This window comes from Mesoplodon bidens, assembly GCF_964165515.1.
Source record: "Mesoplodon bidens genome assembly, chromosome: 3".
Taxonomy (NCBI): domain Eukaryota; kingdom Metazoa; phylum Chordata; class Mammalia; order Artiodactyla; family Ziphiidae; genus Mesoplodon; species Mesoplodon bidens.
This window is the reverse complement of record NC_138178.1, coordinates 552,444-573,637: the sequence shown is the minus strand read 5'-3', so window position 1 is coordinate 573,637 and position 21,194 is coordinate 552,444. Positions and strand designations below refer to the sequence as shown.

The 21,194-nt window shown below is 37.8% G+C and overlaps 1 protein-coding gene across 5 annotated transcripts in view; it reads left to right on the top strand.

The window, feature by feature from the left end:
* Positions 1 to 21,194, top strand: part of ODAD2 (outer dynein arm docking complex subunit 2) — a 248,108-nt gene that overhangs the window by 154,141 nt on the left and 72,773 nt on the right. For all 5 annotated transcript variants that reach the window (XM_081226944.1, XM_081226942.1, XM_081226945.1 and 2 more), the window contains one exon: positions 20,522 to 20,710. In XM_081226944.1, coding sequence (XP_081083070.1) covers positions 20,522 to 20,710 — 189 coding nt within the window. The remainder of the gene's footprint in view (positions 1 to 20,521; positions 20,711 to 21,194) is intronic.

The window sequence follows — 21,194 nt, the reverse complement described above, 5'->3', positions numbered from 1 at the left end:
GGAAAGAAAGCACATTTATATTAAAAAATAGTATCTCATTATTCATATAGATCCCAATCAAACCGTGGTTTCAGACAGTTCTATCTAATAGAAATTTCTGTGATAATGGAAATGTACTCTTCAGATATTGCAACCAGTAGCCATGTGTGGGTTTTGAAATGTGACTAGTCTGACTGAGGAACTAAACTTTTAATTATATTAAGTTTTAATTAATTTAAGTAGCCACATGTAGCTAGTGGCTATTGTTTTGAATATTCCAAGTCTAAGATATGCAAATAATGGAGAGTTGTTTTTGAAAAAGCAACTTCTACAAAAAGTTCTAAACCTCAAGAATTATATAAGTTGGCATATGGTTATATATTCACTATGCCAATTTTAAAAGTAAAGAAAAACACAAAGGAAAGTGTCTTTTGTGTTTCCATATAAATTTAAAATATTTTTTGTCCTAGTTCTGTGAAAAATGCCATTGGTAATTTGATAGGGATTGCATTGAATCTGTAGCTTGCCTTGTGTAGTATGGTCATTTTGACAGTATTGATTCTTCCAATCCGAGAACATTTCATCTGTTTGTGTCATCTTCAGTTACTTTCATCAGTGTCTTATAGTTTTCCAAGTACAGGTCTTTTGCCTCCTTAGGTAGGTTTATTCCTAGGTATTTTATTCTTTTTGATGTGTGTTTCCTTAATTTCTCTTTCTGATCATTTGTTGTTAGTGTATAGAAATGAAACAGATTCCTGTGTATTAATTTTGTATCCTGCAATTTACCGAATTCATTGATGAGCTTTAGTAGTTTTCTGGTAGTGTCTTTAGGATTTTCTATGTATGGTATCATGTCATCTGCAAACAGTGACACTTTTACTTCTTCTTTTCCAGTTTGTATTCCTTTTATTTCTTTTTCTTCTCTGATTGCTGTGGATAGGACTTCCAAAACTGTGTTGAATAAAAGTGGCAAGAATGGACATCTTTGTCCTACTCCTGATCTTAGAAGAAGCGCTTTCAGTTTTTCACCATTGAGAATGATGTTAGCTGTGGGTTTGTCATATATGGCCTTTATTATGTGGAGGTAGATTCCCTCTATGCCCACTTTCTGGAGAGTTTTTATCATAAATGGGTGTTGAATTTTGTCAAAAGCTTTTTCTGCATCTATTGAGATGATCATATGGTTTTTATTCTGTAATTTGTTAATATGGTGTATCACATTGATTGATTTGCATATGTTGAAGAATCCTTGCATCCCTAAACCCCACTTGATCATGGTGTATGATCCTTTTAATGTGTTGTTGGACTCGGTTTGCTAGTATTTTGTTGAGGATCTTTGGGTCTATGTTAATCAGTGATACTGGCCTGTAATTTTCGTTTTTGTGGTATCTCTGTCTGGTTTTGATATCAGGGTGATGGTGGCCTCGTAGAATGAGTTTGGAAGTGTTCCTTCCTCTGCAATTTTTGGGAATAATTTCAGAAGGATAGGTGCTAACTCTTCTCTAAATGTTTGATAGAATTCTCCTGTAAAGCCATCTGGTCCTGAACGTTTGTTTTTGGAAGTTTTTAAATTACAGTTTCAATTTCAGTACTTGTGATTGGTCGATTCATATTTTCTATTTCATCCTGGGTCAGTCTTGGAAGGTTGTACATTTCTAAGAATTTGTACATTGCTTCCAGGTTGTCCATTTTATTGGCATATAGTGCTTGTAGTAGTCTCTTATGATCCTTTGTGTTTCTGTGGTGTCAGTTGTAACTTCTCCTTTTTCATTTTTAATTTTATTGATTTGAGATCTCTCCCTTTTTTTCCTGATGAGTCTAGCTAAAGGTTTATCAATTTTGCTTATCTTTTCAGAGAACCAGCTTTTAGCTTCATTGATCTTTTCTATTGTTTTCTTTATTTCTATTTCATTTATTTCTGCTCTGATCTTTGTGATTTTTCCTTCTACCAACTTTGGGTTTCGCTTGTTATTCTTTCTCTAGTTGCTTTAGGTGTAAGGTTAGGTTGTTTATTTGAGATGTTTCTTGTTTTCTGAGGTGGGATTGTATTGCTATAAACTTCCCTCTTAGAACTGCTTTTGCTTCATCCCATAGATTTTGGATTGTCATGTTTTCATTTTCACTTGTCTCTAGGTATTTTTGATTTCCTCTTTGATTTCTTCAGTGATCCATTTGTTGTTTAGTAGCATATTGTTTAGCCTCCACACGTTTGTGTTTTTTGCAGTTTTTTTCTTGTAGTTGATTTACAGTCTTATAGCATTGTGGTTGGAAAAGATTTTACATGTTATTGATTAATCCTTTCCATACTAACCCAAATTAATAATTAAAATCCATAAAATGTTGGTTTGTTTTTTCAATACTCGTACCAAAAATTAATCACAAATCAGGAATAGAATAGGGTTTTGTTTTGTTTTGTTTTTCATTCAAATTTTAACCTAAACATAGTAATCTGGGGGTTAAATGAGATTTTATCTCATTTTCACCCATGTATTATACCCAAGGAGATACAACTTCTGTTACTTCTTAGTAATTGCGAAAGACAGCCCCAGAATATAAAATGATGCTGGTGAAGAACATGTTATAGTTTTAATAATTAGTAGTTAGACTGGGTTTCTACTTCATAAGCATTTACATTTAAATTTTCATTTTGCCTTGAGCTTCATGACAGTACATGAATATCATAAGATTAAAAGTTAATAATGATTTAACTCAATCTCCAGGCATGTCAGATAATGTCATTACTTCAACAACATTGGTTTCGCACTAACTGTTTGCCAGACCCTGTGCAGGTGCTCATTACATTCTGTATGCCCATTGTTTTGCATCTTAACATAAATGCATAATATTTATGCAATTAAGTTTCTAGTGTTAAAAAAAAAAGAGTGAGGTTAAATGAAGCAAAACTTCCATCATTTGAGCCTTTCTAGAATGCTCCTTCATATAGGGAGAGAAAATAAAGTTACCTATGACCTATTGGTAGAAATTTGAGCACAGTTCCCTAGGGATATGTTTTATAATTGACATTGTGTCCCTAGGTTAACAGGCAGTGTTTTCTCTTCCTTGGTGGTAAATGTAAAATACTAGCACATTTTACAGTCAACTTCCTTTTTGATAAGCTAAAGTAATATAGGTAAAGATACTTATAAATGTCTGTATGCACTGAAGTTATGTATGCTTGGGACTCCTTTAGGGTCTCACGTGTCTTATATTACATCACTATCCAAAACTTAACCCACTTGGTTATATTCAGTTAGCATCCTCAAGTAGATGAGCATCCCATCCTCATGCTTGAGCATCCTCAAGAATATACTTTGTATATTCTACTGTTTTAGGTAAATTTACATTGTTTTCAAATAAGAGTATATGTTCTATGGGAGACTAGAGGCAGGAAACATTTTTTGAATATTCTGGGCATCCAGCTCGCAGTAAAGTAACAGAACCAGAAAAGATCTTGCCAGATATTTTGGCCCATTCTTCCCTCTTCTCCGCTCCCTCCCGCCCTCTGCTTCAGGTAAGTTAATGACTCAGCTTTCTAGGGAAAATTTCCTTTTATTTTATAAGAAAGCATTTCCACATTTTTCATGTAAGATGCTTTCGCAAGTCACTTTAGAATTATTAACTTATGAATCATAGGAGTTGGCATCATTTAGAAATAAACCATTTCTTTATCTGGATTGATGGCACTGACAGTCATGCTGCAGAAACCAGCCACTGTCAATGATAGCTAAGGGCTGTGCCAATCTGAGCACGCTCTGTGTGTGTCCATGTGGAATGGATGTGATGAGGTGTCAACTGTTCGAGACAGATGTTACCCATTTTTTATACTGTTAGCAGCATATACATTAGAACACGTTTTCAGATCTGTTAAGAAAATGAGATGTGGAAATTACTTGTGTTGGATGGATTGCCTCTTTTCTTGCTGGGAAATATTTAAAGCTACCTATCAGTGAATGAGTGAGACAGCAAAGTATTTCAGTAATGAATTGTGGAATAATTGTGACGAAGAGTCACAAAATAAGTTGGCATTGTATTTGCGTTGTAATTAGATGTATTGAACAAATGGACAGTGGGATTTTTGTAGTAAGAAATACTGACTTTTTTACCAGGAGGCCAGTGTCTCAACTAGAAAACTTAAAATTTTCCTTCATTCTGGAGAAAGTCAGTATATTATAGTTTTTGGTCACTTATCAGTGATACAGAAGATGTACTAAGTGAAAAAGAAATGTTTTGCCTGCTTGATAATATCTGTCCATTCCTTATATGATTCGAAAATCAGGGTGTGAAATGTAAGTCTGTTTTATGGTCTTATATTAAACCTGAAAGAATATTTAAGATAGGAAATAAGCATCTTCAGTTTAAAAACTACTCAGTATTCTTCAGTCTATCAAGAACTAAACTACAGAGGCTGAAATAAAACTGAAGTAATTACGAAAAATTCACTGCATATTTTTCTAAGTAGCTTTATTTAAAAGGTTTTATTTAAGGCTTAAGGAAAGTTTGTTGTTGTTTTCCTGTTAAGATTACTAAAAAGGACAGAGATCCTAAGATGTGACCTCTGTTCTTTGGTAAAATTCATGAGCTGCAAGTCTGGCTGCAGATGAAAAGCTGCTTTGTAAAAAGTGTGAGAGATTTGTAAATGGAAGTGAAAAGCTGCTCCTTTCCAGCTGAATGATCAAACACATTTTTGGAGGAAAACAGTGGTTGAACAGGTGTTCAGTATTATGAACTTGTGATGTAAAGAATGCAACAACTAAATCTGGCAAAGATCCACGTATTAAATTCTTTGTTCTTAAGAACCAAAATTTCCTGCTGCAGAAAATCAACTCACATTTGTGCTCCATGAAAAATAAGATATTGAAAAATTACAGAATTCACATAAAGAATGTATAATTGTGTTACATCACTTACTTTCAAGCTTTTTGCCAGCATTTATAAGAATCATGTTTCTTTCTTAAAATATCACTGCGTTTTTTAATATTTTCTTTTTATGAATGCTGTAAGATAGTATTTAATCCTATTTCTTTTCATTAATGACTTTTAAAAGTTTTTATTAAGAAAAAAGTAGAAGTTTACATATATTTATTGGCCTTTTTATATTGGCCTTTTTATAAGAAGTGATTCACATAATTCATACTAATTTGTAGTCACCACTTCCTTCTGAATTAGTTGGGAAACAGGTATTTTATTTTAGAATAAATACTCTGTGTAATAAGTCAGCTGTAGCATTAGGAAGAAAACTCAATCTGTCTTCCAAATCAGTAATATATCCATGAGATCTCTTGGCCTTGTAACCTTCTTAAACCTAATTTTGCTACTTGTTTAGAAAATAATGTCTGGTTGTGAATTTTCATCTCAGAGGGAAAAACAAAAATCTCTAGTAATTTCAAAACCAGCAACCTGAGGGTCTGCCCCAAACAGAGAAGCCAGTTAGAAGATGTATGAGAATGATCCCCCAAAAGAGACGAGGAAAAAGTTAATTTCTGTGAGGCTGAAATACAAGCTTGGGCAATTTTAGCTTCCTCACTACAGGTGTGACAAAACACAGCTGATCAAACCAGGCAGGAATTTGACATCACACTCTGTTTAATTTCTGCTGCCCAATGAGCCATGCCCAATCTGGAAGCCAGAGAGAACCTGGGAAAGGAGCGTGTAGGGCTGTAACTTTATACTGAGAAGACTGCCATGGACACGGCTTAGGAGCTTGGATTTGGTCATGGTCACGCTTGGGCCAAAGAATGTATAGCTGTCCACGGTGTGCCAAAAAGGCTGCGTAGGTTTTTAAAACATTGAAAACCTGTTTAAAATGTAATCCGTGTTTGGCAGCCCACCTATTTTTAATAAGTCACCAAATAGTTCAAAGTAGGCTCCTCATCTGGCCCCCAGTTTCTAAAATCCTATAAACTAAAGTGAACTGTATTACAGGTATTTTTTCTGTGTGCCGGATTTTCAAGTGGGAACTTGAAGGCCCAAACACAACTGAGGGTGTGACAAAGTTGTCTTCAGTATCTGTGGGTCACATTTGTTGCTTTCACCTGGATTCCCCTCCTGTCCTGCTACAGTTTCCCATTCCATGCTTCTCAGCCCCAAAGGGGGCTACAATGGAGGTTGCTAGTTTAGGAAGGGGTAGGTTGACAGAGGTGTAATATACAAAATGGAAAGTAATGACTAAAAGGTATAGCCTGTTCTAAACAGGCGTGCCAACCATAAGCTGCTCATGAAACCATGTAACCATTTTATTTGGAAGTACAGTTGATCAGTTTCCAGTTACTTTATTAAACTAATAATCTCATCCATTGAGTGAATCATATCATTATCTCCACCTCAGCCAGGAACTCCCAGGACCACACACTGCCCTTGTTCACCATCAGAAACTGTGTCATCTCACAGTTCATGGGTTTGGACCCCAGTTTCTGATGCAACGTTATGTCCCTCTGTCTTTCTGGGCACAGAGCTTTTTTTGCTTGTTTTGTTTTGTTTTTAATTTTTCTAAATTGATGTAGAATTGTTTACAGTATCATATAAGTTTCAGGTGTACAGCACAGTGATTCACAATTTTTAAAAGTTATATTCTATTTATAGTTACTATAAGATATTGGCTGTATTCCCTGAAAGCAGGCACACTTGTCTTGTTCCTGATCTTGGAGAGAAACTTTCAGTCTTTCACCATGGAGTATGATCTCAGCTGTGGGTTTTTCCTCCTTGGCCTTTATTATGTTGAGATTGTTTTCTTCTATTCCTAGTTTGTTGAGCTTGTTTTTTTAATCATATGAGGATGTTGAATTTTGTCAAATACTTTTTCTGCATCAATTGATGTGCTCTTGTGGGTTTAACCTTTATTCTGTTAATGCAGGGTAGTATACTGATTGATTTTCTTGTATTGAACCACCCATACTTTCTAGGAATAAATTCCACTTTGTCATGATGTGTAATCCTATTGAATCTGGTTTGCTACTGTTTTGTTGAGGACTGCAGTTTTCATTTTTTATACTGTCCTTATTTGGCTTTGGTATCAGAGTAATGCTAGCCTCATACACTGCATTTGGGAGTGTTATCTCCTCTTCAATTCTTTGGAAGAGTTTGAGGATTGTTGTTAATTTTTTTTTTTTTGCTGTACGCGGGCCTCTCACTGCTGTGGCCTCTCCCGTTGCGGAGCACAGGCTCCGGACACACAGGCTCCGCGGCCATGGCTCGCGGGCCCAGCCGCTGCGCGGCATGTGGGATCTTCCGGGATAGGGGCACGAACCCGTGTCCCCTGCATCGGCAGGCGGACTCTCAACCACTGCACCACCAGGGAAGCCCTGTTGTTAATTTTTATTTAAATGTTCAGTAGAATTCACCAGTGAAACCATCCTGTCCTGGGCTTTTCTTTGTTGGAAGGTTTTTGATTACTGATTCAATTTCCTTACTTATAACTTATATAGATCTGTTCATATTTTCTGTTTCTTCATGGTCCAGTCTTGGTAGGTTATGTGTTTCTAGAAATTTATCCATTTCTTCTAGGTTATCCAATTTGTTGGCATACAACTGTTGATAGTATTCTCTTACAATCCTTTTTATTTCTCTAAATTGTTATGTCCCTTCTTTAATTTTGGATTTGAGTTGAGTCTTCTCTTTTTTTCTTCATTAATCTAGCTAAGGATTTGTCAATTTTGTTTTGAATAGCCAACTCTTGGTTTCATTGACTTTTCTCTACTGTTTTTCTATTTTTTTCTTTAGGAAATAGAGTGATGTCTTCTTTAACCCAATAGTTATTTACAAGTGTATTGCTTAATTATCACATATTTGTGTAGTTTCCAGTTTTCCTTCTGTTGTGGAATTCTATTTTCATTCAATCATTGTGTTCAGGAAAGTTACTTTGTATGATTTCAATCTTTTTTTTTTTTTAAGTTAGACTGATTTTGTGGCCTAAAATATAGTCTTCCTGGAGAATGATGTTCTGTGCTCACTGAGAAAAATGTATATTCTGCTGTTGTTGGGTAAAGTGTTTTATATATGTCCGTTAGATCCAATTGGTCTATAGTGTTGGTTAATTCCTCTATTTCCTTATTGATCTTCTGTCTGATTGTCCTATCCATGATTGAAAATGGGGTATTGAAGTATCCCACTCTTGTTTTTAAGGAGCTGTCTGTTTCTTCCTTCAGTTCTGTCAATGTTTGCTTCATATGTTTTTGGGATTTATACAAATGCTTATAATTATTGTATTATATCTAGTTGAATTTACCCTCTTACCATTATACATCCTTCTTTCTCTTTTTAAGTAGTTTTTGACTTTTCATGGAATACCTTCCCATATTTTTACTTTCAATCTATGTGTGTCCTTAGACCTACAGTGAATCTCTGTAGACATCATACTGGATCTTTTTTTAAATTTCCATTCAGCCCATCTGTGTATTTTGATTGGGGAGTTTAATCCATTTATATTTAGAGTAATTACTGATAGGGAAGCACTTACTTTCGCTATTTTAATATTTGTTTTCTGTATGTTTTGTGGCTTTTCCCCCTCATTCATTAATGCTCTCCTTTGTGTTTAGTTGATTTTTTGTAGTGCCATATTTTTATTCCCTTCTCCTTTCCCTCTGTGCGTATTCTATAGATATTTTCTTTGTGGTTACCATGGGGATTACATATGTTATCCTCAAGTTACGACCGTTCACCTTAAATTGACACAAACAACTTCAGGTGCATGCAGGCACTCTACTTCTTTACAATTCCGCTTTCCCACTCCCCCTTGATGTTCCCAGTGCCACAAATTACATCTTTACATGTTGTGTACCCAGTAACATAGATTTATAACAATTTTTATGAATTTGTCTTTTAAATCTTAATAGAAAATAAAAAGTAGGGTTACAAACCAAATTACTACAACACTGCTATTTGTATTTTTCTATTTACCTTTATCAGGTCTCTTTAAGTTTATCCTAAAGTATATTGAACCTCTTGGGTTTGTATATCCATGTATTTACTCAAATTTGGAATGTTCTCAGCCACTATTTCTTCAAATAATCTCTCTGCCCCTCTCTCTCTCTCTCTCTTTTTTGTTTTTCTCCTTACATTTAGTAATTTCAAATGTCCTGTCTTCAGGTTCACTGATTCTTTCTTCTGCCAATTTGAGTCTGTTATTTTATACCTCTAGTTAATTTTTCAATTCAGTTATTATATTTTTCAGTGCTACAATCTGTATTTGGTTCTTTAAAAAAAATTCTATCTTTTTGCTGATATTCTCATGTTATTTCTATATCATTTTCCTTATTTTGTTTAATTCTTTGTGTATTCCTTGAGCATTTTGAGCATACTTAAGATAGATGTTTTACAGTCGTTGCCTGATACATCTGTAAGTCTGATGCATTTGTTTCTTCAGGGTTGGTTTCTGGAGATTTACTTTGTTCCTTTGAGTGAGCCATGTTTTCCTTTTTCTTGGTGTATCTTGTGGTTTTTTTGTTGAAAATCGGGCATTTGAAAAAACAGCCGCTACTCGTTTCAGATTGGCTTGGAAGACTTTCACTAGTCATTCTTGTCATTCCTATTGGAATCACCTAGGGTAAAGGTGTAAAGTCTTCTCAGATCTTTTCTGGGCATGTGTTTTATCTGGGCCAGTGTGTCTATCTACTTAAAATTTCCCCCATATTCATAGCTGCTTTTAAATGTCTTAATTTCCCAAAGAGTCTCACCCCAGTTTTTTCTTGGGGCCTTAAATGTTCTATTTTATTCCTCTTCTTATAACTTCTTGCCCTGAGGTGTCTGTGAGTCTGCAGTCCCCCTGCAGTTTTCACACCCCACAATGAGTACCATTGTCTTCCACAGCTTCTGCCACCTGAGGTCCAGCATACACCACAATTTCACATTTAGTTCTTAGTCACATGAGACAGGGACCAGTCTCTCAGGTAGCTCATCCACAGGCCAGAGCGTTGCAAGTCGTTTCTATTCCTCTTGTTCTGGTCAAGGGAGGGGACTGGGAATTGGCCCGCTTCCTCCTGACCTGTAGCATTGCCAGGAAGGGGATGGGACATGGGCAAGTAAAACTGCCAGGAAATTTCCTGAAGTTGTGAATGTGACTTTATCTTGGTTCAGTGTTTGTTTATTTACTATAGATCTCTGAATTGGTTTCCAGAGCTCCTATAAAGTTACTTTAGCCAGTCTGTTAGTTGTTTATTTAATGTTTCCATGGGGGAACAAGTGTCTGGTGCTTCTAAGTCCACCATCTTGGAAATGTCTCCATGCTTTCTGATGAGAAGTCAGATACTGGTATTAATGAAGTTCCCTTGTACATGATAGCCACATACAACTTTCAAGTGCAGCCTGCAACTTTCAAGATTCTCTCTTTGTCTTTCAGCACTTTAATTATAATGTGTCTAGGTGTGTATCTGAGTTTATTATAGTTGGAATTCCTTAAGATACTTGAATATATAGGTTAAATTTTTTTTTCTCAAATTTGTGAAGCTTTTGCCATTATTTCTTCAAATATTCTTTCTGTCCCTTTCTCTTCTTCCAGATCTCTCATATACATAGGTTGGTATGCTTGATGGTATCCTGTAGGTCTCTGAGGATGTGTTCATTTTTCTCCATTTTTTGTTTGGCTTCTCAGACTAGATAATCTGAACTGACCTATCTTCAAATTCACCAAGTTTCTTTTCTGCCCACTCACATCTGATTTTGGGCCCATATAGTAAACTTCCCATTTCGGTTATTGAACATTTCAACTCCAGAATTTCTAATTGACTTTTTTTTTTAATAAGTTAAATCTCTTTATTAATGTTCTCTACTTCCTGACACATTGTTCTCAAACTTTAATTGTTTAGGCATGGTTTCCTTTAGTTCCTTGTACATATTTATAATAGCTGATTTAACGTCTTTATCTAATAAGTCCAACATGGCACAGGCTTCCTTACAGTCAGATTTTATTGACTGCTTTCTTTCCCTGGGGCATACTTTGTGGCATACTTTTTTTGTTGTTGTTATGTCTTATAACTTCTTATTGGAAACCTTATATTTAAAATAATATAATTTAGGAACTCTGGAAATCAGATTCCCCCCTTTTCAGGGGTTGTGTTCTTGCTGTTTGTTGTTGTTTTTGCTATTGTTTGTCATCGACTTTCTGTGACTAATTCTGTACCATCTGTGTTCCTTCTCAGTTTGACCACTGAGGTTTCTTCTCAGTTAGCTCATTGGACAGCTAATGAGTTGATGGAGGTTTCCTCAAACACTCGGCCTCGTTAGATTTCTTACCGTTTGGTGTGGGGCCCTGTGTACATCCTACGGCGGACATTGAACACTAGCAGCTCACACATCTGTCTTACCCTTCGCTTCTCGTGTAGGGCCTCACGGTCAGGCAGAGACAAGCGATCGCAGCTGCCTCAGGTCTTTTCTGAGCACGTGCATATCCCTACACTTGCTTGTGGCATTTTAAAGCCCCAGGAATATGGTGGAGTTTTGCGCAGCCCTCTATAGACCTCACATTTCCAAGATTTTCCTTTAAAATTTTGTTTTGGTCCAACCTCTTGTTTGTCCCAACTGATATTGCCATCTCAAACAGCTTTTATGTTCAATAATTGCCACTGATTTTTTTTTTTTTTAAGACACACCCTGAGGATGGGACTTTCCTCGTTAAATGAGTCCTGAGGTAAAGACAAGCCTTTGGAGCTTTTCCTAAAAGTTGCCATTCAGGTCAAACAGTGACCATTCTTTTGTAATGAGGCTTTTGGGGGAGCTCCAAACCCATTCTTCCCCCTCCTGTGGCTGCCAGGCTGCAGGTTTTTCACAGATACCATGGTTTCCAGGCCATTGGTTTTCAAGGCTACTGCAGAGCTGGGGAGAGGAAGGTGGTAAAGTCAAGATGCCACAAAGCTCACTGTTCTTACTGAAGTTCAGCTGTTTTTCTTGAATAAACACCCCAGTTACAAGCCTTTCATTAAGTTGGAGAGTTCCAAAAATGTTGATTTTGCCCTTTTTTGCCAGTGTACTCACTGTTGTTATAGACGATCGGATCCTTACCCTACCATTCCACAAGCACTTGGGCATTTAAGTTAATCATTTTTGCACTGATGCTATGATTTTGGAAGTAATAGCAACACAATTTGATAATTATCCAGATTGGTTATTCTCCAGTCTAGATACGCATCATCTTCGGAGCTTTAAAAAAAATATCCTCATGCAAGAGCCTTAACCCTTGTTCTGTATATTGAGATTGAGACCTTGGCATACAGATTTCTAAAAAATCACCCCAGGTGGTTATGATGTGAAACCAAGGCTGAGAACCACTGATCTAGATCTTATTTATTTTGAATCCCATAACGTAAAATAGTACCTTACGTTTCTGAGGTTCCACACGGATATCTCAGGAGGTAAGAAGTCCGCCAGTCTCTGTTCTAGTCAGACCACATCTGGAGCTGTGTTAAACTCGGTGTGTCCTCAGAGGAACTTTGATAAATGAGAGGCAAGACCGATGAAAACCATTTACTATGAAAATTAGTTAAAGGTACACACAGAAAATTAGGGAGACCAGGTAGCTGGCTTCAAATGTTAGAAGAACATTCATGAAAATTATGTTGCAGGTAGTATAATGTTCATTATGAGTTAAAGAGATTCATCTGATGAACTGGGAAGCTAATCACATATTTATAAAAAAAAATATATGATGTAACAGACCCAACAAGTAAACTTTTGGAAAAGAACCTCTTGATAAATTAGAGACTCCCTGTTTTTTGTTTTTGTTTTTTGAGGTGTAGTATTTCATACAGTTAATGTTTTTCAGTCAAGATTATGGTTTCAAGTATTATTCTTAGCCTGATCTGCACAACTCACTGATTGGATCTTAACCAGAAACTGGTTTACCCATCTTAATCTGTGGGTTATTGACTACAAGTGGGAAAAATTCTAAATATAGATATGCATATGTATATGTACAGATTTACATGCAATAGGTACTTTATGATAATATGTCTTATATTTGTTTAGCACCTTGTACTTACAGACTTCTTTCAAATACATCATTGGGTAAGAAGGTCACTTAATTACCTCCATAAGCCTCTGAATACACAATGGTGCTTCACAAATTAGACCTCCTCATTAACAGAATATGGCATCTAAAGCAGAATCAACACAGGACATAGTAAAACCGGAAAATCACAGTTGACCTTGATATTTTAAAAGATTATCTTAAATTAGGCTAAGGAAGTAGAAAAAAATCAGAACCATTAAAATAAAAAAAATTATCTTGTGAATTAATTGGATAAAGCCAACTTCAATGTTTAATACGTTTTCTGCTACCTAAATCTAGACTGTGAGCCACCATGTCATTTATTTCACTGGAAGTTAATTTATTGTTCCTTCAGTTCAGAAGGAAAGGAATGATCAGTGATGTTCTATTTTTGATTTTTGAAGAACTACATTTGAAAGTGTAAAGTAATTCTAGATCATATATATATATATATATATATATATATATATATATATATATATATATATATATATATTTAAGCTGTAGGACTTGTTAACTACCAGGAACAGAACAAGGGTCTTATTGTGAAAGCCACACAAACTGTCTGCTCTCCTTGAGTATATAGAGGTATATTTAGAATTTGAAAAGCAATTTATTGAATATACCTTTAGGACAAGATCTGCCTGTTCAGTTTTGGTTTCTCTGACATGCTATTCTAATGTGAATGTAGCATTTTTGAAATTTTTTATATGCAATGTACTCTTTTAAAATCTCTTTCAAATATTATATTATGCATTGTATGGGCTCTGTGTGGCACAGAGCAGTGTTTTTATAGCCTTCTGGTCAAAACTTTCTTTCTGAAGTCATGTTACACTTGTCTTGCATGTGCTTTAAAGTTGCATTCTGTGTACCTCACTGCCTCAGAAAGCTGCCGGTTCTTTTTTGCTGGAGGCAAGAGAGGGAGTTTCAAGTCTGTTATTTTACCTGCTCTGTGCCAAACATCCGGGTTCCTGTTTTATTCATTAATCCGTAAATAATAATCTGTCCTAATATTTTCCTATTAGTTGAATTGTAAACAAAAATATTTTGCTACTTTATATTTTCATCACATTTGTGTATTTGACTTAATTTTGTTTAATTTGAACTTGACATCTTTTCCTACTTATTCAATCATTCAAGCTTTACTTTGATAGCAGCATGAAGGTGTTTCATATTCTCTTTTTCAATTATGGTTTTTGTTTGTCTTGGGAAATGTCATTGGCAAAGTAGCTTCATCTCTTTTGGAATTATTAACTCTCTAAATTGGGAAACTTCTTCTGACTGTTTATAAACTAACTGTAATGTGACAACTTCAACTGTTGGCACTTCCAAGTCCAAGCACACAGTGTGTAGTGAAAAGACACTAAATGAGAAATCAGGAGATCCAAAGTTGCTTTTTGGTTTTGTCATGCATTATGCATGAACCTTTAGCCTTCCTGTCTATAAAATGAGGATGTCATGTCTTCTTAAGGCAGAGCTGTGAGCATCAGATGAGATAATGTATGCAGGAGTCCTTTGTAAACTGTAAAAGAATTAGGCTGTTGTTATGGTATTACTATTATTTATTTATTTATTTTTATTTAAGTATGATTTACAATGTTATGTTAATTACTGCTGCACAGTAAAGTGATTCAGTTATATATATATACATTCTTTTTGTTATATTCTTTTCCATTAGGGTTTATCACAGGATATTGCATATAGTTCCCTGTGCTCTACAGTAGGACCTTGTTGTTTATCCATTCTGTATATAAAAGCTCACATCTTCTAACCCCATCCTCCCACTCCTCCTTCCCCCAACCTCTTCCCCCTGGCAACCACCAGTCTGTTCTCTATGTCCGTGATTCTGTTTTTGTTTCATAGATGAGTTCATTTGTGTCGTATTTTAGATTCCACATATAAGTGATATCATATGGTATTTGTCTTTCTCTTTCTTTGTTTTACTATTACTATTATTACTATTATCATTATTATTATTAAAGATTTTTCCATTACAGGTTAGTATTTGAATTGTCTATAACCCATATTGTACCAGTGGTGAAGTTGGCAAAGACTAGATATTAAGACACATGAGAAGGTGGGAAACGTGGTGGATTTCCCAGCTGCTTAGCATTTAGTGAAAGACAGTCTTGGTGGAATAATTACTTTTTCCATCCTCAAATATACTGTCTTCCTTTCCAGAGAAACTATGTGAGGCAAGAAGTCATGTGTCTAAAATCTTTTTTTTTTTTTTTTGCGGTATGCGGGCCTCTCACTGTTGTGGCCTCTCCCGTTGCGGAGCACAGGCTCCGGATGCGCAGGCTCAGCGGCCATGGCTCACGGGCCCAGCCGCTCCGCGGCATGTGGGATCTTCCCAGACCGGGGCACGAACCCGTGTCCCCTGCATCGGCAGGCGGACTCTCAACCACTGCGCCACCAGGGAAGCCCTCTAAAATCTTTAAAGCTAAAAAGGAAAAAAGAAAAAGAAGTCTCACCTTCAAAACAAATAAACTTTGGAGGGGCCTGTAGGCTTGAGTGTAACACTTCACGGTCCCACAGATGATAAACGTTAGGAGACCTTGGCGAGCCGCGCCCACAACCTCGCTGACACCGGCTCGCTGGGTCTCCTCCTGCGCACCTCAGGAAATTCTTGAGTCGCAGGCAGATGCGATCACTCTCGTTACTCTTCCGCTGCTATATTTAAAGATGTTTCCCATTTTGTTTATTCATTCTTGTGTTACTTCTAGTTTACTCTTTATTTCCAAAATGAATTTTTATTTTATTTCTAACTTTTTATGGATCTTTAAAAATGGGTTTTTAATTTGTGAGCTTTAATAATTCTAATCATACTTTCTATGATTTTCTTTTTTTTGTTTTTTCATTTTTTTCTTGTAGTAACTCTAAATGGAAATTGACTGTGGTTTTTTTATATTGTGCTTTTTTTTTTTTTGCAGTACGCGGGCCTCTCACTGTTGTGGCTTCTCCCGTTGCAGAGCACAGGCTCCGGACGCACAGGCTCAGCGGCCATGGCTCACTGGCCCAGCCGCTCCGCGGCATGTGGGATCTTCCCAGACTGGGGCACGAATATATTGTGCATTTTTAATTGAAATGAGTATTCATGGTCTTTTAGGAGAGAGATGTGGGCCAGGGTAGCATTTTTAAGTTCATGGTTCTTAAGATGCCATTTCTGCTATTTTCACAGTGATGGAGAGTAGGTTCAGGCTTCTGTGCTCTCTTGCCCTCTTTTTATCTGGACTTTCTCTTCTCTTCTTCCTGTTATCCTTGCCTTGCTCAATTAGGATGCAACCCCAGTAGTTTCTCCTCAGTGCTGGCTTTGTCCTGTGACAGGGCTTCAGTTTTAAGAATTCATGGGACTCAGATCTACAGAATATTCTAGCACCACCATACCTGTGTGTCCTTTTAGTCTTTCCATCCATCAGAGCCTGAAAAGTCAGCTCCCAGCTTCTGTTGCTGTTCCTGAGCTTTCCAATGAGACCTAAAGGCAATTTGGTTTCCCTTTGCTTTTCCCCTGCAGATTTCAGAGTTTCTTAGAGCATGTGGGCTTTGTAGCGCTTGGTAACTTGTCCTGATCAGCTTGTATTTGGGGGTTGGTGTAGATATCTAGTCACTGAATATTGTTGTATGTGTTATCCCTTTTTTGTTTTGCTATAATACTTGCTCTGTTTCCATAGGGAGATTCAAAAACTATGCCCAACATCATCTTTCAGGAATTCCTCCAGTTTTTTCTCAAGAAAACAATTGTTAGCTAATTATATAATTGATAAATTTATTCGATTATTGATGCATATAACATCCCTTAGAAAAGGTTGGGCGTATCTGGATTCAAACCCCACTTCTGCCACTTATCCATTTTCTTTTCACATATTCATTTCTGTGAGGTTTTTCTCATCTATAAGGTGGAAATACTACTACAACTACCACTACCAAGTACTACCTCAAAGAGTAATTTGGATTAAATTAAGTTGGATGTTTGACCAGAGGTTAATAAATTCACATTTATAATCTTTTGATTTGATTGCATCCTAAAGCACAGAAGTGTAATAAGGTGACAATGTAGAAAGATAATTTCTTTTGTATTACTTAAAAACCTTTATTGTAGAATTTTAGAAAAAATGGCAATTAAATATTTTCAAAATAATTTTATTGATACATCAGAATTAGGAAGTGTGTCCTAACTATCAGAAATTATATTTAAATTTGACATGGAGAACAAGCCCACCAATATTGCTGATACCATCTCACCTAGCAATCAGGAGAGGCAACATGTTGTGGACAAAGATGCTTTGCCCTTAAAATTGGGAAGAACCTGACTTAGGCCCTTCCTTCATCATCGCCTAGAAGCTTAGGAGTGAAAATTTTCCTTCCATAGCTTCAAGTTTGCATATAATCAAATTCAATAAATGTTAATTGAGCATGTACTCACTGCTAGAAACTGGCTTAGGCACTGGACGTATAACACTGAGCTAGACAGAGTCCCTGCCCTCCTGGAACTTACAGTTCAAGGTCAAAGGCAAACAGATAAGCTAATACTGCATAGCGTATTATAAACAGAGAAGAGGGACTTCCCTGGTGGCACAGTAGTTGAGAGTCCGCCTGCCAATGCAGGGGACGCGGGTTTGGGCCCTGGTCTGGGAAGATCCCACATGCCACGGAGCAGCGAGGCCTGTGCACCACAACTACTGAGCCTGTGTGCTGCAACTACTGAAGCCCACGCGCCTAGGGCCCATGCTCCTCTATGGGAGAAGCCACCACAATGAGAGGCCTGGGCACCCCAGCTAAGAGTGGCCCCTGCTCGCCGCAACTTAGAGAAAGCCCACACACAGCAACTGAGACCCCAAAATAAATAATAAATAAAATAAATTAATTAAAAAATAAAAAAGTAAACAGAGAAGAACCAGGTATTATAGGAGGAGCGGCTTAACTCAGACTTGAGGTTCAGGAAAGGCTTCCCAAAGAAAATGGCACATTAGCTAGTAGCTGAGGATGTGTAGGAATCCCCAAGCCAGTGGGAAAGCAGACAAAAGGGCATGTGCAAAGGCATGGAGGCACGCAGGCAGCACATCTGAGGACGTGAAACAAAGGACTAATGCATAAACAGTGCTTCCAATACTGGTTGAAGTTCAGACTCACCAGGAGAGTTTTTAAAGAATCAGATTTTTTTTTCTAGGCTGCAGCACAGACTGGCTGAAGTACATTCTCAGAGAACATTTCAAGATTCTGGCTATTAGCTCCTCTGGGGAGCCACTGGCTTAGGGGGTGTGTAGGGCTGGGGAAGGGGGCTCAAGTTAGGGAGGGCGAGGCAGGGAACCCAGGGGTGCACTGGGAAGGGCTGTAAAGCATGTGTGGAGTTGGGATGTTATCCTCAGGGTGGGGGAGCTATGGAAGGACTGAGGAGGTATGGGGATGAGGAGATCAGACTCGTGATGTACAAGGATCACGGAGTTTGCTGAGGCACGGCCCCTGCCGTCGTGAGTGATAAAATCTAGTTTATGAGGTTCAACATCTTTGAACCTCAGTTTTTAAAATCAAAAATGGAAAAACAGTATCTACTTTGCATGGTTATTTGGAGGTTTAACTGAGATAATTCATGCACAAAGTGCCTGACATGTAACTGGTACTCAAAAAGATGTGAATGTCTATCATTTGAGAAAACCATGGTGCCAAATAATTGGTGGACACCACGCAGCCGCTGTCCAACACCAGGGGAGGTGTGGCTCCTGTTGCGCCATCGATCTCCAGGCTCCTCTGACGAATTCCTTGTCTCTGCCCACACGGCCATACCGGGACAGAAAGCCCGCTCTTTCGCACTTACTACCTCGGTTACGGCCTTTATGCTGATAACTTCCAAGTCTCTGCCTCTAGCCTGGGGTTCACTCCTGAGCCCCAGACCCGCGAAGCCAACTGACTCCTTCAGTGGATTCCTCCACTTCAATGTCTTGTGGGGACTTCTTCTGTTACCTAACGCCACCCGTTCCCACACCAAGAAAACAAAACCAAACCCCACTTTCCAACATTATCAACACCACTAGGTCAAGTCAGAAGCATGGGAATTGAATCACTCGTCCTTATCTTCTCCAGTTAATCCTCAGAAGTCCACACCCTTCTCTCCAGGCCAGACCATCACCTCCTCCAAACTACTACCACCTGTTACCTGAACTTGTGAAACAGCCTGAGTTCCCAGCGCCATTCTTTGCCCCAACCCTGCCATCTTGAGGGACCTTCCATGAGGCAAAATGGAGAAAATCGCCTCTCCTGCTTCCCCACACACAGTTAATAAGCCTCTTCAGCGGCTTTCGAATGCCACCGAAGCGAGTCTCATGCTCTCCCGTTCTCCCTCTCCTATTTTATGCTCTAACCATCCTGACCTAGAAGAAAGTACCTAGTCTCCCACTCTCGGTTCCTCTCCCAGAATCCCCTTCACGCTGGATAACGCCTCACCCCTGAGGTCTCAGCTGGCAAACATCATGGTGGAGGGGCACTCCTTGAATCTTTACACCAGCCGAGAGTCCCTTGTCACACGTATTTGTAGTGTCTTTCCCTCTTCCCCATCAATGCTACTCGGTCTACTTGTAGCTTCCTAACGCCCGTCTTCCCCACTAGATTGTAGCAACATGGTGGCTAAAGAGGGATTCACAGTCCATGTTGTTCGCGGATTCTATTTGGGGCGTCACCTCCTTGCTCACGTTTTTTGTAACTCCCAGATAAGCACTCAGGGCACTTTCTCAGTCATTCTTGGACACGCACAGAAAAGTAAAATTTTAAGTTGCCCGACACGCTCACTCTCAGTGGAGGTTGAGCAAAGCTGACGCTCTGCCCTCGTCTCAGCCCTTGGACCATCAATAAGCCTCCGTTGTGCAGTCTGCTTAGTGCCACGTTTTCCACGTTTTTGTGTTTTTTGTTGGTTTCACTGTTGAAAATGGCCCCCATGCATAGCACTGAAGTGCAGTCTAGTGTTCCTAAGTGCAAGAAAGCTGTGATGTGCCTTATGGAGAAAATACATGTGCTAGATAAGCTTCCTTCAGGCATGAGTTATATAGTGTATTGTCTATGGGTTCAGTGTTAATGAGTTAACGTATATGAAATGAGATGTCTTTACACAGAAGCACACATAAAACAAGGTTATATTTTGATCAGTTCATGACAGTGTGACCAGAGGCTTGCAGGAAGCTAGCCCTGTATCTCCCCTAGTAGCAATGGTTCAGTATTAGCTAATTCTGTTTCTGTGATGATTTAATAGAACATAACTACTGCAATAATAAGACTCAGTGTGTTTTGTTAACTTCTACATCCCCAGTAGTCATCACAGCGACTCTCACGATATAGTTGTTCAGTACACATTTGTGGAAACGGAACTGTCTCTGTGTATGTGTTATACATACATACATACATACATACATGTATGTATGTGTGTATAACATAACATGTAAATATTTATATAACCTATAAATAAACTGAATTTTTTTCATGCTGAAGGTATACCTCACAGCCTTATCATTACTTTGTGCTTTTTTAAAAAATGCTAAACGTAGGTTTATTTTTGATATCATCTTTATTTTTATTGTTATCTAGGATGCTGGAGAGATGGTTCGTTCCTTTATCGGTGGTTTGGGACTTGTTGTCAATTTACTGAAATCAGATAATGAAGAAGTTTTGGCGAGTGTATGTGCTGCTATTACCAATATAGCAAAAGATCAAGAAAATTTAGCTCTTATCACAGATCATGGAGTTGTCCCTTTACTGTCCAAACTAGCATATACAGTAAGTAATGTATCTTTTTATTTCAAAATGCATATTGTCATAAGATATCACGGTGTAGTAGCAAAAACAATGAGCTTAAAATCCAGAGACCTGGATTCAAGTTTAATATCTATCACTGGTGAGGTATGAGGTTTTAGTGAATTCATTTTAGTTTCTCTGAGGCTAATAAATGTGAAAGTGTATTTCAAACTGAAATCATCACCATCGTCGTTATTACGAGCCTTAAGATAATTGTTCATGCCAGCTTTAGAAGTTAAACGCTCCTCTCCCAGCTTAGCAAGCTTGGGTCGATGGCATTCTTGAGCTAGAAGATTTTGGCAATCGCTGTATTGTTTACCCAGAGTTGTGCCAGATAGAACAAGCAGCCCTGAGAGATAATGACTTCACCATGACCAGAGGTATTTGAGCATAGCTTGAACTTGGCAGAAAAGTCGTGGAGCAGAAATTCAATGATTGGAAGCCTGCTTGGTCTAGAAGACTTTTG